The sequence below is a fragment of the Phocoena sinus genome, chromosome 1, assembly GCF_008692025.1.
Source record: "Phocoena sinus isolate mPhoSin1 chromosome 1, mPhoSin1.pri, whole genome shotgun sequence".
Lineage (NCBI taxonomy): Eukaryota > Metazoa > Chordata > Mammalia > Artiodactyla > Phocoenidae > Phocoena > Phocoena sinus.
In genome coordinates, this window is record NC_045763.1 from 142,662,365 (window position 1) to 142,681,053 (window position 18,689).

The following is an 18,689-nucleotide window of genomic DNA, read 5'->3' on the forward strand; positions in this document are numbered from 1 at the left end:
CTTATATACCTGATGTCAAGATTTATTATAAAACTCTGATAATTAAGACAGTGTGGAATTGGTGCAAGCTTAAATGAATATACCAGAAAGTCTGGAAGTCCAGAAACAGATGTATATGACTACTTGATTAACAAAATGTTTATATTGTAGTATTCGGGTTAAAGACAGCATTTCCAATAAATGACGCCGAGTTTACTGGTTATATATATATATATATATAAGTACATATATATATGTACTTATATAAAGAATCTTCACACCTATCTCACACTTTACACAGAAATTGATTCTAATTGCATTTTAGATATAAAGGTAAACAGTAAAGCAAAGGAGATTTTTTGAAGTCAGTGCAGACAATTTTATGACATCGGAATAGCTAAAGTTTTCTTAAACAAAAGGAAAAAAAGCATGAATCATAAGGAAACAGGTGGATACACTGGACTATATTAAAATTAGGCATTTCTTTTTATCAAAAATATCATTAAAGTGGTGAAAAGATAAACCTCAGATTGGGAAAATATATTTGTAATATATGTGTCTGTCAAAGGACTCATATCCAGAATATGTAACGCACTCTATAAATCAATTAAAAAACAGGCAATCTAACAGAAAAAAAAAATGGACAAAAGACTTGAGTATGCCTTTCACTGAAGAGACTATCCAATAAAAACACATAAAGAAATATACAACCTCATACAGTCATCCAAGATGTGTGAATTAAATCCATACTGAGATACTGTTACATATTCACCAGATGTTTAAATTACAAAACTGACTATTAAACGTTAAGAATGATTGCTGCCATGTAAATATTAACATCAGGGTGTACAATAGCATAATAATTCCATGTCCAAGTAATTCCATTCTTAGGAATTTCACAACAGAAACATAAAAATGTGTGCAACAAATGCCATGTACAAGAATGTTCATAGCAGCACCATTAGTAATAGCCCAAACTAGAAACAATCCATATGTCCACTAAAATGGATAAATGTTTTATGGAATGCTCATACAGTGAAACAGTTTACATTAATAATTAATGAATGTGTTATTCTGCACATGCCAACATGGATGAATCTTACAAACTAAATGGTGAGCAGAATAAGCCAGACCCAGGAGTATATACGATTCTTGGTTCTATTTATATAAAGATAAAAAACAGGTAAAAATATTATTTGGTGGTAGAAGGTAGGGTAGTGGTCACCCTTCTGGAGGGAGGTGAGGAAGGCCTCTGGAGTGCTGGCAATGTTCTATATCTTGATCTGGGTGGTGGTATCCTGGGTGAGTTCATTTTATGAAAATTCAACAAACTGTATGGTTACAATCATCTGAGTTTTCTGCATGTATCTTATCCTTCAATAAAAACGTTACATTAAGGAAAGAACTAAACTGTTATTGAAATTCATACGTTTATAGTGAGGCTAACCATCACTTTCCTAGGGTTTATACCAGCAGCTCTGCTGGCATAGGGCAGGGATAGTGAAGAAGTTGGCAATCATAAAACACTTAAGTTTTTCAGTCTTTATGTTTAAAAGCTTTAAGTTCACCGTGTAATTATCATTATCACTAAATGATAAACATTTAAAGGAGTGATCACATTGGAAAATAGTATTCAGAGGCATTCTTTCAACAAATTATTTAATTTTTGGTCTTACTATGGCATTCTTACTTTGGTGATAATGAAGCAGAACACTTGAATATCAGTCCATCACCTTAAATAGATTGCTAACTCACGCACCCACACATACTTTATTCTTGGATTTGTTTTCATGTGGTCACTTGAAAATGTATTTAATGGCTTAAGAGAAACAGACGTGAATTACTGGATTGTGCTTAATATAGTCCATGGGCAGAATATCCACGACGAAGTCTGTTGACTTCTCAATGCCGAAACGTTTCTACTTTTCTGTGGGTGTTATTATACCATTGTTCTGTATTTGATTGTCATAATATACTTTAAATCCCGTTTTTCAAACTTGTGTGCATAAATATCGTTCTGGTCAAGTTGTTAAAAATGCAGATTTCCAAGCCCTTGCAGAAGACTGAAAATGCAAGGTGTCTACATTTTTAACACTCCAGATGATACTGTGAAGATACTCTAGTGGACTGTGCTTTGGAAAACACTGCTTTATGCTCACCATCAGTGGACCATAGCTATTCAGAATAGGATATTTTGACTGTGGATTTGGGAGGACTTTTCCTTTGGGTTTTCTTTTTGCTGTATATCACATGAATTGTAACAGGTTATGGGTCATCTTTATTTGAAGCAAAGGGTTTAAGTTGATACTGAGCAAAATGGATATGAGAAAGCAAATGGAGCATATTTAAAATCGAACTTGGAGTTTAGAAGCTGCCACCAGCTCCTGTGATGAATCATATAATATATTACTCAGACAAAGCCAAAATGACAGATGGACCTGTTATGACTTTAGGCGGGCACTCCTTCAACTACTGAAATTTATAAGGAGTTTTATAACCCGGGAACTCTGAAGCTATTTGTGGTGCCTGTAGTTTCATGTCTACACGCATCAGCTCTGTATCCCACACCCCCAACATTTTTGTTAGTCAAGATTTAGATAAAAGGATAAGATGTAAGTCTTTACCCACACATTATATCTTTACCTTACCACCTGTTTTCGCTGGACCTAATCAAGGTGAAGCTGAATCAGTGACTCAACACCCAGTTACCCTATAGGCATTAATTCCCAAAGGCCTGAAATAAGTACAAAGGCGAGAAAAAAAAAATTCTTTTCCTGTGTTTGACTTTTTTTTTTTTCCCTCAATGCATTTCTAGGAACTTCTCTAAAGCATCGGGCTAAGTTTTGCTGTCAAAATGGACTGCTTCCCCCTTTCAAAGGTTCCACGCGCTACCATGCCAATGAAGATTATAGATTATGTTTAAAAAAAAACTGAGCAGAGATATGTGATTATCTTAATCCAATTTTAAAATAGCTTCTTAAAACTTCTTTTCATCCTGTGGTGTCTACCACTGCTACAGCTGTTTCTTAACTTACAAAGATTAGCAATGACGCAGATTGCAGTATCACAGTTTACAGCTGTCAGTGGTTTTCCACTGTTCAGCACCCTTTGGTGTCTCATTAATGAAGCAAGAGGAGAAACTAGAAAAACCACCAGTCTTGAGAAAAATTTTAGAGTATTGACTTTTTTTTTAAAGTAAAAATAAGAATCTAAAATGACAGCTTTGAACTGGATTCCAATTTTTAAAAGAAGTCTGTTGTTGTTTTGACATATAAACATAGGGTTGGCATCTTGCTGTATGGTAATTTCTTTATTATTTTGTCAGTTAGAATTTGGAAAAGCATATGACCCACCGAGAGTCCAAAATGGCTGAGAAGATGGTAATATCGCTGGTTGACTTATACCACTTCAATTTGCTGCATCCTGTCCCTATCTGGTTCCTCCCAAGGAACTTTACTTTCTACTTTCTCTTTCTTGTTTGACCCAAGAAAACCTGTCCTTCCTCGTGTTCAAAGATTCAAATGACGATTAAGCCTCAAAAGGCCATTTCTCCACCTACGACTTGACTTTATGTGTGTGTAATAACCTGGGTGACTGAGTTATTAGTCATTGGTGGAGTGTATCTGCTTGTCTTCCATTTACTCTTGCCTCTAAAATTAGGCTATTAGCATTTGACTCACTTCCATATTTCAAATCTGCACTTTTGTGTTTGGCTCCCTATCCAAGCCAAGCCAAACTGCTTTTTTTTTTTCTTTTTTTGACACAATTAAAAAAGGCTATGTATTCATAAACTTGCAGCAAGTGAACCTATTTGCTGTGTTTTGGCAAGACTTCCAAGGTGTTAGAAGAGCGAGTGTAAGTGCTATAGATTAAAAAGAGGAATTCCTGAGAAAATCAGTGATCTGCAAGCGTTCTATTAAGGTGAGATTTTTGGAAATGATCTTTGGTCTTTAGATACATTTGGTAGTCTTTGGATGCAAAGGTATAAACAAGCAAGTTAGAATATTTCAATAGAGGAAGGATTGTTCTGAGTTAGAGGCAAGGGCTTTTTGTGGTGGGCCATTTTTTGGAACAAGTAGGAGTCCATGGGATGCTTTTTTGTGCAAACTGTCATAATGGTCCTTAAAGGGGTGGTTCCCAGGGCAGGCAGTTCCTCAGAACAAATATAATTCCAGCTTCCACACTCACCAGCTGTGTGATCCAAGTCACGTAACAGATGTGCTGGCCAAACTGCTTCTTGATGGGCAGTTCCTGGCATAGTAGGCATCCAAATATTTGTTGAATGAATGAATGATGTCTACCATCTGCATGTTTCTCCTTCCTGGCACACTTTTTGTTTTCTAGATTAGCTTTTGCTTGATTTGTGTTTTCTGATATTTGGGGGAAAACATATAAAAGAGCATTAATCCCATAAGAAAGAACCAGCCTTATGAGATAAGGAAGGGCTACATTTTTATTTTTCTACATTTAATGTGAAGTGCCATTGAATATTCTCTTTAAAAGCACATATCTACCTCCATTCAAAAAAGGAAAAATATTTTTCTTTATAGTCTTCTACTACCTGATATTCTAAACATGTAGTTATATTTGTGGTTTGCAACCCTGAGTACTGGAGATGTGGCAGAAACATGGTTAAGGAAAAGGAACAGTCATCTCTTGGTTGAGGAGTGAGTTGAGTCCCCTTGTAGCATGTCCTTCTCTTCTTTGGCCCATTTCCTCTTGCCATCCTTCCTGCCAAGTTTTTTGTTTTCTAATTTGTCTTCCATGGTCCCATTGAGAGAGAAAAGCATTGAGTTAGAAATTGCTATATGTAAATGTATCAAACCAACACATTGTATAGCTTACACTTACACAATGTTATATATCAATTATATCTCAATATGAAGAAATAAATAAATGAAATGGGAATAACTAGCTATTTCCTCCTAAAATAAAATATCAAAAGTGTGAACAGAACATGACCTACATCAGATCAACTAGAATAATTGTTGAAAAATGCAGATCCCTAGTCCCATTACAGATCTCCTGATTATGGGTCTTATGGGATGTGGGTCAAGGGTCTGTATTTTTAATCAGAACCCTAGGCATTTATCTTTTTTCTTCTCTTTTCTTCTCTTTCCTTTTCTGTTCTTTTCTTTTCTTTCTTTCCCCCTTCCTTCCTTCCTTGCTTCCTTGCTTGCTTCCTTCCTTCCTTTCTTTCTTGTAGGTTTATTTAGAGAGATACACATTCCATAGACATAATGAGGTCTGTCTCAAAAGGTGAGAAGGGCCTTGGGGGAGAAAACACACTTCACAGACAGGGTGTGGGCCATCTCAGAAGGCGAGAGGCCCTGAAATGTGTGGTGGTTAATTTTCCCTAGGCATTTACCTTGCACTCTCACTTTTGAGACTCCCCTGCCCTTGACCAATGATGCATAAGCTGCAAGTGGAAAAATTAACTAAAAGACAATCCCAAATGCTAATACCTCATTTGTAGATTTTCCCACTTAACAATAAAAAAGCCCACTTAAAAAATCTGATGACCACATAGAAGAGCTGTGAGGGACATTGATTACATTATTTGACCATAACTACTGTGAAAGGACAAAGTATATTTTTTAAATTATTTTTTTAAAAACTATTCTTTGAAAGACAATCATTTAAGAACTATTATTTTTGCTTTTCCTTTGTTTTCAATTTTTGTATCTTTTTTTTATGAACCTCTGCACCTCTCTCTCTTTCCATCCTTACCCCTTCCCTCCTCTTTTCTTCCTGCTTATCGCCCTTCCTCTTCTTCTCCAAAGCTCTTTTCCACCTCCTCTTTCCATAACAAGCCATACCTATGATCACATCTTTAGCACTTAGGAGCATGATGTCATTGAGAGGATGATTGTTGCAGTCCCATCTTGCTCTGATACTTACTAGCTGTGTGATATTGGACAGATTGCTTAACATCTCTCAGTTCTTGTTGCCTCAACACTAAAAATACTTATAGTGCTCTTGTGAGATTAGAATGAGACTCATGTATGTGAAGTGCTCAACAGAGATCCTATCAGGCATCACTTGATGGTTGGTTTTTGTGGTTATGAGTTGTAATGGCCACATGGGAAAGGATGAGTTAAAGAGAAAAGTCGAGTCCTTAAGTGAGGAGACCTTAAATATTGTGATAGTTGTTAGGTTCTGAAGACATAAAGATGAATAAGACTTGGTTTCTAACCTCAGGTTGTTGACAGTCTTGTAGGAAAAGATAGATAGATGTGTAGTTTCCTTTATAAAATATAGTATGTGCAATGCTGTCAGATGAAGGATTCAAAGGAGCCATTAAAAGGGAGTGAAGCAAGTCAGAAAGAGAAAAACAAATACTGTATGCTAAAGTGCATATATGGAATCTAAAAAAAAAAAAAGATACTGATGAACCTAGTTGCAGGGCAGGAATAAAGAGTAGACATAGAGAATGGACTCGATGACATGGGGTGGGAGGGCGAAGCTGGGGCGAAGTGAGAGTAGCATTGACATATATACACTACTGAATGTAAAATAGTTGGCTGGTGGGAAGCAGCAGCATAGCACAGGGAGATCGGCTCGGTGCTTTGCGATGACCTAGAGGGGTGGGATAGGGAGGATGGGAGGGAGGCTCAAGAGGGAGGGGATATCGGGACATGTGTATGCATGTGGCTGATTCGCTTTGTGGTGCAACAGAAACTAACATGGTATTGTGAAGAAATTATACTCTAATAAAGATCTATTAACAAAAAAAGGGGGAGTAATCAATATTTCCACATTCAGGGTCAGTTGCCTTGTTGTTAAGTATATGTATAGTGGGAGGAAATTTAAATAGTTCCATTATTTGCAGTTGTTCCTTTCTATTTAAAATGGCACCCAGACAGTATGGTACTGGCACAAAAACAGAAAGATAGATCAACGGAACAGGAGAAAGCCCAGAGATAAACCCACACACATATGGTCACCTTATCTTTGATAAAGGAGGCAAGAATATACAGTGGAGAAAAGACAGCCTCTTCAATAAGTGGTGCCGGGAAAACTGGACAGGTACATGTAAAAGTATGAAATTAGAACACTCCCTAACACCATACACAAAAATAAACTCAAAATGGATTAAAGACCTAAATGTAAGGCCAGACACTATCAAACTCTTAGAGGAAAACATAGGCAGAACACACTATGACATAAATCACAGCAAGATCCTTTTTGACCCACTTCCTAGAGAAATGGAAATAAAAACAAAAATAAACAAATGGGATCTAATGAAACTTCAAAGCTTTTGCACAGCAAAGGAAACCATAAACAAGACCAAAAGACAACCCTCAGATTGGGAGAAAATATTTGCAAATGAAGCAACTGACAAAGGATTAATCTCCAAAATTTATAAGCAGCTTATGCAGCTCAATATCATAAAAACAAACAACTCAATCCAAAAATGGGCAGAAGACCTAAATAGACATTTCTCCAAAGAAGACATACAGACTGCCAACAAACACATGAAAGAATGCTCAACATCATTAATCATTAGAGAAATGCAAATCAAAACTACAATGAGATATCATCTCACACTGGTCAGAATGGCCATAATCAAAAAATCTAGAGACAATAAATGCTGGAGAGGGTGTGGAGAAAAGGGAACACTCTTGCACTGTTGGTGGGAATGTAAACTGATACAGCCACTATGGAGAACAGTATGCAGGTTCCTGAAAAAACTAAAAATAGAACTAACATACGACCCTGCAATCCCACTGCTGGGCATATACACTAAGGAAACCATAATTCAAAAAGAGTCATGTACCAAAATGTTCATTGCAGCTCTATTTACAATAGCCAGGACATGGAAGCAACCTAAGTGTCCATCGACAGATGAATGGATAAAGAAGATGTGGCACATATATACAATGGAATATTACTCAGCCATAAAAAGAAATGAAATTGAGTTATTTGTAGTGAGGTGGATGGACCTAGAGTCTGTCATACAGAGTGAAGTAAGTCAGAAAGAGAAAAACAAATACTGTATGCTAACAGATATATATGGAATCTAAGAAAAAAAAAAAGGGTCATGAAGAACCTAGGAGTAAGACGGGAATAAAGACACAGACCTACTAGAGAATGGACTTGAGGATATGGGGAGGGAGAAGGGTAAGCTGGGACAAAGTGAGAGAGTGGCATGGACATATATACACTACCAAACGTAAAATAGATAGGTAGTGGGAAGCAGCCGCATAGCATAGGGAGATCAGCTCGGTGCTTTGTGACCACCTAGAGGGGTGGGATAGAGAGGGTGGGAGGGAGGGAGACGTAAGAGGGAAGAGATATGGGAACATATGTATATGTATAACTGATTCACTTTGTTATAAAGCAGAAACTAACACACCATTTTAAAGCAATTATACTCCAATAAAGATGTTTAAAATAAATAAATAAATAATAAATAAAGTGGCACCCATATCATGCCCTCAGGGGGTCTTTATGTGTAACAGAAAAAGCTGTCACTTCCTTGAGATGCCCACTTCGATCTTACTGAATACCACCATAATAAATAGAGAAGTATATTTTGACTACTAATGTAAATGCCTCCCTTTAGAGTTCTTCAGTGCACAACCTGTACAACCATATAAGGCAGCCTGATAACTACAAGCAATACTTATGCCACACCAACTTTCATTATTTTGTTTGGCAAATAACATAGTAGGTTAATTTTTTTTCTAATATAAACAATCATGATGATCCTGAACTCATGATCTTGTTGCCATCGTAGTCCTGGGGTGAAGGTTACGCTGTGGTTAGCTGAGTGAGATTGTTATCATTGTCTAGCAGTTGGACTAAGTTGTTGATTGCAGTGACCGTGCCCTCTAGGTGGACAGAGGAATTTTGAATAAAGTACTAAATAAATGATTCCCTCTCACAGGACTGTTGGGAAGTGCAGGGACATAATATGTAAACAGTATATAACCTATGACGTTCTTCTATTATATATCATTTTGTCTCAGACATTTTGAATATGTTATTGCAGATTCACTGAAAATAATCTGATAACACATATTAATAAAAACAAATTAGGAATTAATCACATTTTTGCCCCCTTCTCATTTGTGTTTACTGTCTATAGTTGACACTCCAGACCCGTATGTGGAACTTTTCATCTCCTCAACCCCTGACAGCAGGAAGAGAACAAAACACTTCAATAATGACATAAACCCTGTGTGGAATGAGACCTTTGAATTTATTTTGGATCCTAATCAGGACAATGTTTTGGAGGTAAGTGAGTCATTTGGGGACAGTGAGATGGCCATCACCACGTTGAGGTTGATGCTTGAGTTTGTCCCCTCACTGCCTTCATTCTTCTCAGTTTGCTGTAGTTGGAGTCCAGCTGTGCGGTATATGGTAGATGAGCTTCTAGCTACTGCACATCAAGCTATGTGAGTGTCCAGTGGGAAATACAGGAGTTAGGTGGGGCTGGGAAGAATCAGTTATCCTCCTCATGTGCTTTGGAGAAAATATTCGCTCTGTTAGAAAAAGGAGGATCCAAGTACAATAGAATAAAAATATTGTCAATTGATTAGGACTTTAAAATAAATTAACTTTATTAGCTTAAAGTTCAAATAATTAGCTTTAAAACAAGTTCACATAGATCTTTTCCAAAATAGTTGCATAGATTTTCTACATTAATTTCTTTCTCATATTCCAAAAATAGCATTTCCCCAGAGAGGGGATAAAGTTTCATTTTTCAAAGTGTGATAATATCAATCAGGAAAGTGAAAAATTAATTATTATGTTAGAAGCAAATGTGGCATTCAGAAACAAAAGACAAAGTATTGTTACCAGTTGAATATTGAGGATTTCAAATGACTGTTAAATATCACTTGAGAATTTTCATTTTTTAAGTGTGATGGAGATTATAGATATAATTTCCAAAGATTCCAGAAAAATTTGATACCTCTGCTCTACCTTTTACTCTCTATAGATCACGTTGATGGATGCCAATTACGTCATGGATGAAACACTCGGGACAGCAATATTTCCCATATCTTCTATGAAAGTGGGAGAGAAGAAAGAGGTTCCTTTTATTTTCAACCAAGTAAGCAGCACAACGAATTATTTTTCAACCATATGTCAGATAAAATCTACTTAACCTGGAAAGTTGGAGTTTAATGTTTGGAAATCCTTCCTTCACTTCCTTCCTAGTCTTCCTTCCTTCCTTCCTTCCTTCCTTCCTTCCTTCCTTCCTTCCTTCCTCCCTCCCTCCCTCCCTCCCTCCCCCTTCCCTCCCTCCCTCCCTCCCTTCCCTTCCTTCCCTTCCTTCCCTTCCTTCCCTTCCTTCCTTTCCTTCCTTCCTTTCCTTCCTTCCTTTCCTTCCTTCCTTTCTTCCTTTCTTCCTTTCTTTCTTTCTTTCTTTCTTTCTTTCTTTCTTTCTTAAGTTTGCTGCATTTCTGAAATTTCAATAATTTATTTAAGATTAATAAAACCCTAGAGAAATTATTTATACAGAGCAAACATTGGATTCTGAATTTTACAGGAAACTAGTGTAGTAGTTTATAGCGAGAAATGTAAGCAACTGGTAGACCAGGATTCAGAAAGCTGGTTAGTGTATTAATTTCTTCTTTTGGGGAACAGCTTGGTGTTTTTGTTCCTTGGGATGATTTTCAAATCTCTCCCCTCACCCACATCTCCTTATCCCTTAACTCCTACCTCCTTTCCTAACTGTTAGCATCCCATATGACCTCTTCCTGAACCCCCATGATAATTACGTGTTGTTCATTGGGACCAAATCATTTAAACTGTTCAAACTCAAATCCTGGTCAGGAAACTGGAATACTGGTTATCAATGCCTAATTACAGACCTAATACATAGTTTATATTTATTCCATGAGTATATACCTATTTAGAAACTGACTTAAGCCCAAAGGACCCTGACCAGTTCATGTAATCAGAGTGACCCAGTTGCCTTGAGGACACTCCAGTCACATACTCCCTGCTGATACCTTTAGCTGCTCCAGGAAGCATGTCTTCTATATGTTTTCTACCCAGTGCTAAGAGATACACTGCCCACATTTCTGTTTACCTCTTTTAAAGTTATTTCATTCATTCTTCTTTCAAACGTTTATTGGAGTCTACCAACCATTGTGTTGTGTTCAAGGCACATAAAGAAGAATATGGTACAGGAAGCTCTTCCCTCAATTATCTTCATCTGGGGTGGATGAGAGGTAGGGATTGGAAAAGGAAATGAATGAAGGGAGATCCATTTGATGAAAAGAAACCACTACACAGTAAGATAAGTATCAATGAGGTGTGTTCAGAGTGCAGGGGGAAGACAGAATAAAGAAAGATTATGTTGTGAGAGGAGGCCAGAGATGGCTCCATATCAGTAGATGATTTTGAGCAGGTCGAACAGTGAACATAATGGTTAATACCTTGTCATTTGAAGCCAGGTTATTTGGTGTTTAAATCCCAGCTCTGTTTCTTACCATTTGTTTCATCCTGGGGAAATCACTTAGTTCCTCTGAATTTCAATTTGCTCATCTGTAAAGTGGAGATTATATCTCATAGGAGAATCATTATGATTACATGAGTTAGTTATATTTATATATAATATATCCATATAATTATATATTATAATGTATATTACATTTAAATACATTTAGATCTAATTATTTAATTATGATTTATATAATTTTATATAAACTATGATTATATATTACTTTGTTTATTAAGTATATAACATTACATATAAAATATATAAGAATAATTGATTCTAGTAATACATATAATACTCACATAGATGTATCTGTACATACATATAATGCTTATTGCCTGGTACATATTAAGCAGTATATAAATGTTTGTGAAGAATAGAATTTCAGTAGGCAGAGAAGCAGTTATGAGCGTTCTAGTTTCTAGTAGAAACTGCAAAGGCATGGAATTTTGAAAGCATAAAACAAGCTGGGGCATGACAAGTTACATGGCTTGGCAAGTATGTGTTGGTGAGCAGTGGGATAGAGAGTTAGAAGTGGCTAAATGTTATAACATCCGCAGACCTTACCTATGGCATGTTGCTAGGATTGGTTCTCAATAAACCCTTGTTGAGGGCTTCATAAGCACAATTGGCCTTTCTGAAATATAATGTTTTTTTCTGCCCTTCAGTCTATGACAAAAAGACTGATTTTAAGAGAAGATACTGTAGGAAAACATGCATTTCCTCTCCTCCTGTCATTTCCTATGCTTAGGTGTGTAACCCTGGGGCTCTAAAAAAGACTTTCTACATTCCTGAATTTAAAGTAGCTTACATATTTTCCTTAGTGTGCTTGAGAAAACAGTTGGCCAACAGCTTTCTTTCATTACACTGTTTTCAAGAGTCCTTTGTAGTTTTCGTCTGAATGACAATTCTTTGAGTTGGTGACCTGTGATGGTAGTGGGAGAAAAGTAAATGCATAATGGCTGGTTGGGGAGAACCCCCATTTGTCCCCCAGACCATGTGGCGTGTCCTAAGCAAGCCATCCAGCCCCTCCTCATCCCTGAATCCCCGTCTTTCAGAGGAGGACTTTTGTCTACAGTGTTCACGGAGGTTATAAGAGAAAACAAGTTGCGAGGGAATCATGTGGGAGAGGAGATTTATAAACAGTTCTTGGAGATGGTTAAGGCAATCTGATATAATAAAAAGACCACTTGAGTTTGGCAAAGGAAGAACTTATGCTTCAAGCCAAGACATTATTAGCAAAAACTCCTTCAAAATTTTGTCATCCAAAAGTTCATACTGAGTCAACATAGAGGGATTTCTGTGGCCAGGAGCCAGCTGGAGAAAGAACAGGAGCCTCCAAGTGGAGATTGCCTGATTCCCAGGGTCCTGCTCTACCCACTCAGGGTAGAAACTGGGAACCGGGAGACCTGGGCTCTCATTTTGTCTGTTACTAACCTCCCTCTAGAGTGTTTGAGTTGTCATTCTTTCTCTCTGAGTCTTATTTGCTTCATCTCTAAAATGAAGGTTTCCATTAACTTTTTGGGGGGAGGTGTACCGGGAGGCATGCGGAATCTTAGATCCCAGACCAGGGATGGAACCCGTGCTTCCTGCAGTGGAAGCACACAGTCTTAACCACTGGACCACTAGGGTAGTCCCTCCATTAACTTATTTCTAAATACTTTTTAATTTATAAAATTCTGTGATCTAGAAAGAATATCTTATTTTTCACTTGACTATTTTTACCCAGAAGTTTTCAATGCTTCCCATTTTACAGATATGGAAAAACATGATAATGTATTAAAAAATCTATATTATGCAGTTTTATAGTACTGACCTATCCATAGATTATTTTTTAATATGAGAATTTGAGCCTTTATTGTGTACCTAAAACGTCAATTAATATTAAGAAAGCTATTAAAAGTTTCATTTTCAAGAAACTAATAGTCTGTTTGGAAAGGAGTAGGCATTCACGTATAAGCTGATGAGTAATATAATAAGCAGTCTCATGAGGCATCTATCTATTCATTGATTTACTTACTTAGGAGTTATTTATTAAACACTGAGTGTGTTCCAGGCAATATTCTAGGTGATGGGCAAACAGCAGAGGACATGGTGGATGATGGTTCCCAGGGAGCTTGCATGCTGATGGGGAAAGTAAATAGGCAACAGGAAGCAAAAGGATAATCAACACAATATCGGCTAGTGATAAATACTATGAAAAAAATAAAATAGAGGGATGTGATAGAGAACAGTTGGTGGGCAAGTGAGTTTATATAGTCAAAAAAGGCCTTTCTAAGGTATTATATTTTGCTTCAAATTTTATTATCAAAATTTTCAAGCATATACAAAGTTGAAATATTTCTACATTGGATACCCATATAACTGCTACCTAGATTCTACAATTAACATTTTATTCTACTTGCTTTTCACATATCTTTCTATCTGTCCGTCCATCAAACCATTTTGATACATTATTTATTTATTTGTTTGTTTGTTTGTCTTTGTGGCCGTGCCATTTGGTTTGTGGGATCTTAGTGCCCCAACCAGGGATGGAACCCGGGCCCTCTGCAGTGAAACTGTGGAGTCCTAACCACTGGACCGCCAGGGAATTCCCCATCTTGATACATTGAAACACAAACTGCAGACAATAGTATGCTTCATCCCTAAAGACTTCAGCATATCATCAACTAGAGTTCATTATTTACAAATTTATAATTGTAAGTGCTAAATAAATTGTGTAGACAATGTATACAATGAGAGTTATAAGAAGGAATTATTCATCCATTCATTCATTTCACAAATAACTATTGAGCACTTACTGTGTGTCAGACAGTCTTTAGGCACTACCTGTTCAGAAATAAGTAAAACAAACAGGAATCCCTACCCTCCTGGAACTTACATTCTACTTAGTAAGATAAATAAGATGCCTGTGTTGGATAGTGATAGAGATAAGTGCTAAATAAACCAAGGAAGGAGGAGAGGAGAGTATGCATATGTGTGTGAAGAGGGTTGCAAATGCAGTTCCAAAACTGTGGCTGAGAAAAGCATCTCTGATGATACCTGAGGGGAGAAGCCACTCTGAGTAGGAAGGTCCTGAAGCAGAAGTTTGCCTGGCTTGTTGAGTAACAGCAAGGAGGAGAGCATGGCTGGAACACAGAGAGTAGTAGGGAGAGTAGGAAGAGATGAGGGTGGGGCATGGGGTTACTGTGGACCATTGTGGGTTACAGTGGTTATCAATGGCATGGGCTTGTTCCTAAAGGAAGGATGTGGTTGGATCACTAAAGGGGTGGAAGGCCATTCTGGTGGAGAGAACAGCCTGAGGCCTTGCTCACAGTTCTGGGACTAGAAAAGACAAGCATGCTCAGGAAATGGTGTCTAGACAAGTGCCAGGGGACCAGAGCATTTGTACGTGAAGGAAGAACAGGTACATGGGGATCAAACTTTAGCAGAGCCCAAATTCAGGAAGCTGGCTTTAGATATTATCTTATTGACAGCAGTGAGTCATGGAAGATTTCTGACCAAGTAATGGGGAATTTAGAGCAAACAGCATTTGGCTTTTTCCTCAGAAGTATTACTAAACCAAAAGTTGGTAGGTAAAGATAAAGAATGTTTGATATTAAAAATAAGAAGGCTGACGCAGCTTTAGCAGACTACCTCTGTTGAAAGTGGGAGGTATGAGGAATACGGGGTGACTTGAACAAAGTGTAGCATTAGCTTTAATGCGTCAGTAAGAGTGGAATGGAATGATTGCTTAGTGGCAGTGAGGATCGACTAAAGTTGGAAAGCAGGAATTTTTTCAGCTTTTCCGGAGACTATGATTTATCATTCAACTCAATTTCAGAATGCTCTCTCTCCCTTTTTTAAATTTTTATTTATTTTTTTAAGGAGAAAGCCAATTTGGGTCCACAGTTTTGTTTCCCAGCTAACATTTATAAAATCCAAGTTAGGTTGTGCTTGTTGGAATCATAAGTTTAGAGAGTGTCAGAGTTGTCATTTGAGAGAAACTGGTGGGACGTGCAGCTTTTGACCCCAGGCTCCGAGTCAGACAGCCACCGTCTGGTTGGAATCATGATTCGGCTACTTATTCACTGTGTGATGTCAGACAAGTTATTTTTTTTCTCTTCACCTTGCATGCCCCTTTGTGAAACAGAGCTGTATATATATCATACCTACCTCTAAAGGTTGTGGTTATGGTTAAATGTGTTAATACATGGAGAGTTTTAGAACAGTGCCTGGCCCAGTAAACAGTAAATAAATATTAGATATTCTCATTTAATTATACTGGCCAGATTGAACTATTTGTCAAGTGCTTCATGAAACTGACTTAACTGACTACTACACTTACTTATTTGTTTGAACTTACTGATTGAAATGAACTTATTTATATACGGGTAGAGCCTATAAATTTAGTAATCATTGTTTCAACACAGTTCAAAATCAAGAATGCTCTAGTCACCCATTACTGAATATATTAAGTGTGGCTTTGGGTTGCAATATCCCATTTTAAAGCAGAAAGAGTTTCTTCCAAATTTAGTGTGTTTTGTGTAAACAAAGTAGCCCACTTCAAGAAAATCGTGAACATGCTAAGATTTGGAAGTAAGACAGGGAAAAATTACACTTCTTTATTCTCTAGATGAATCTTTATCTTGGCCAATATTCTGAGGAAGGTAGCCTCTGATTTTCCACTGTGTCGTGTTTTAAGTTGACATATTTATTTAGAAGTTAGTGTTATTGTTTAAAAACAGCCATGTCTCACTGTTTCTGTGGTATCTAATTTTGGCTGAATGCTTTCTTTGATTTTTGCTCATTCCTGATTGCAACTTGAAAATGAATGAAAGAGTTCTATAGAAGAGATAGTGACAAAACTTTTAAAAAATGGGAGTTTTGATGGCGAGTCAGTATCAGGATGATTTCATTGGAAAACCATGTATTGATGTGTGAAGACAAAGACAACAATTTAGCAAAGTGAATGAGACCAAGCAGACTTTGGAGGGAAAACAAGAGAAATATATAATTTTGTGAGAAATTTGGGAGATCTTTGGCTAAGATGTGAATGCCATTACATTGATGCAGGGCAGAGGTCAGACGAAGGTCAAATAATTCCTGGCTTTATGAGAGAATGCATTTTTATTTTGGAACACTATCAATGGAAACTTAAGTGAGTCTGTTTTCATACTTCTACAGTTTATAACTTTTAAATTACAGGGCATTTTAGAGTGCTCTTGTATCCTTGGGGTCCTCTTCTGGACCTAAGCTCCATCAGGGACTAGAACACTTTCAGCCTATTTACTGTTGTTACCCAGCCTGACACACATCAGACACTTCCTTTTTTTTTTTTTTGCGGTACGCGGGCCCCTCCCCGCTGTGGCCTCTCCCGTTGTGGAGCACAGGCTCTGGACGCACAGGCTCAGCGGCCATGACTCACGGGCCCAGCCGCTCCGTCGCATGTGGGAACTTCCCGGACCGGGGCATGAACCCGTGCCCCTGCATCGGCAGGCGGACTCCCAACCACTGCGCCACCAGGGAAGCCCAGACACTCTCATTTCTGAATGCATTTATGGGAAATATAGAAAATCTGGGAAGTGCTCAGACGGGCATAATGAAAGTAAATGAAGTTTAAAAAACAGAAAAACAAGAATGTGAGAGATTTCCATTTGGAGAAAAAAAGATAGTGTTTTGGCTTGTTACTAGTGCTCTAGGAAATCTGGTTTATTGTATGATAGCTGATGATTACACAGCTCTTTCTGAATTTCCAGTGTCCATATAAAGAAAAGGGACCTTAAATTAAGAGCAAAGAGATTGTTGTCTAATAAAAGGAAGAAAGCTCTGTGTGATAGAGTGAAACATGGCTACAGGGAAAATAGTGTGCTTTTTAATCTTTCAAATCTTTTAAGACTGTCTGGGTTATCTGGGGAGACACAATTATCCTGAATTCTTGGGTGATGGATTATATGATTCCTGGTAATAAATGCTAAATTAATTAAGAAATTAGATATATTAACTAGACTTACTGTGGTGATCATTTTGCATTATACACAAATATTGAATCATTATGTTACATACCTGAAACTAATATGTTATATGGCAATTATATCTCAGTCAAAAAAATGTTAGTTTTTGGTGTTATCAAAAAGTCACATGTGTTTAAAAAGATGATTTTAGCAGTGTATCATTCAATTTTAAACATGCAAAATTTATTTACATGTGACCTTGTTTGTATTGGTGGGATTGTAACTTCTACTCTGCACTTGAATTGCCTATTTGTTAGATCCACATATGATTACTTCTTCATAGGATGAAGTTACAGTTTATGGAAACATGATTTTTTGCAAAAGTTGCCCTTTTTTTGGATATAATTTTATTTGCTATCTTGCATAGGTCAGGTAAATACAGGCAAAGCAAAAAATATTATGTAATTCTCTTGAAAGATATAAATGATTATTGAATCAACATGGCAATAAGTTGCTCTTTGTTTCTACCAAGGGGGGAAAAAAAGTGAATTGGGGCTTCCCTGGTGGCGCAGTGGTTGAGAGTCCGCCTGCTGATGCAGGGGACACGGGTTCGTGCCCCGGTCCAGGAAGATCCCACATGCCATGGAGCGGCTGGGCCCGTGAGCCATGGCCGCTGGGCCTGCGCGTCCGGAGCCTGTGCTCTGCAACGGGAGAGGCCACAACAGTGAGAGGCCCACGTACCGCAAAAAAAAAAAAAAAAAGAGTAAATTGACTCAGGAGGGATCAGAATTCAAAATAAAGTTTTATTGAAAGTGAAGTTTGTAAATACTGGAGTATTTTAGTAAGAGAAGGCATGGCATATTTGATGAGCTCTTTACTAATAGGATAGATTTTCAAGTTAAAAATTATTTGACTGTGTACATCTTTTGGAGATAATTTTAACACTTAAACACTTTATTTATTCATTTATTTATTTTGTGGTGCGCGGGCCTCTCACTGTTGTGGCCTCTCCCGTTGCGGAGCACAGGCTCCGGACGCACAGGCTCAGCGGCCATGGCTCACGGGCCCAGCCGCTCCGCGGCATAGTGGGATCTTCCTGGACCGGGGCACGAACCCCTGTCCCCTGCATCGGCAGGCGGACTCTCAACCACTGCGCCACCAGGGGAGCCCGGAAATAATAATTTTAAATGACTTCCTTAATGCCAGGCACTATGCTTGTTGCATTAGCTTTATTATTTCAAAATGACCCTGGGAAGTTTGCAAGAGAATTCGTGGGTTAGATACTTTTAAAATTATTTTTAAGTCTGAAATGGCTTTTT

At 37.6% G+C, this 18,689-nt stretch overlaps 1 protein-coding gene across 7 annotated transcripts in view; it reads left to right on the forward strand.

Moving 5' to 3' along the window:
* The window catches only part of PLA2G4A (phospholipase A2 group IVA), a 167,985-nt gene that overhangs the window by 70,119 nt on the left and 79,177 nt on the right, over positions 1-18,689 (forward strand). For 6 of the 7 annotated variants that reach the window (XR_004351653.1, XM_032644442.1, XM_032644478.1 and 3 more), the window contains 2 exons: positions 9,074-9,222; positions 9,929-10,042. Coding sequence is in view for 6 of the 7 variants with exons in the window: in XM_032644442.1 (XP_032500333.1) it covers positions 9,074-9,222; positions 9,929-10,042 (263 nt within the window). In the remaining variant the exon portion in view is untranslated. Of the gene's footprint in view, positions 1-9,073; positions 9,223-9,313; positions 10,043-18,689 lie in introns of all 7 variants that reach the window. The other variant, XM_032644487.1, reaches the window with a different exon arrangement.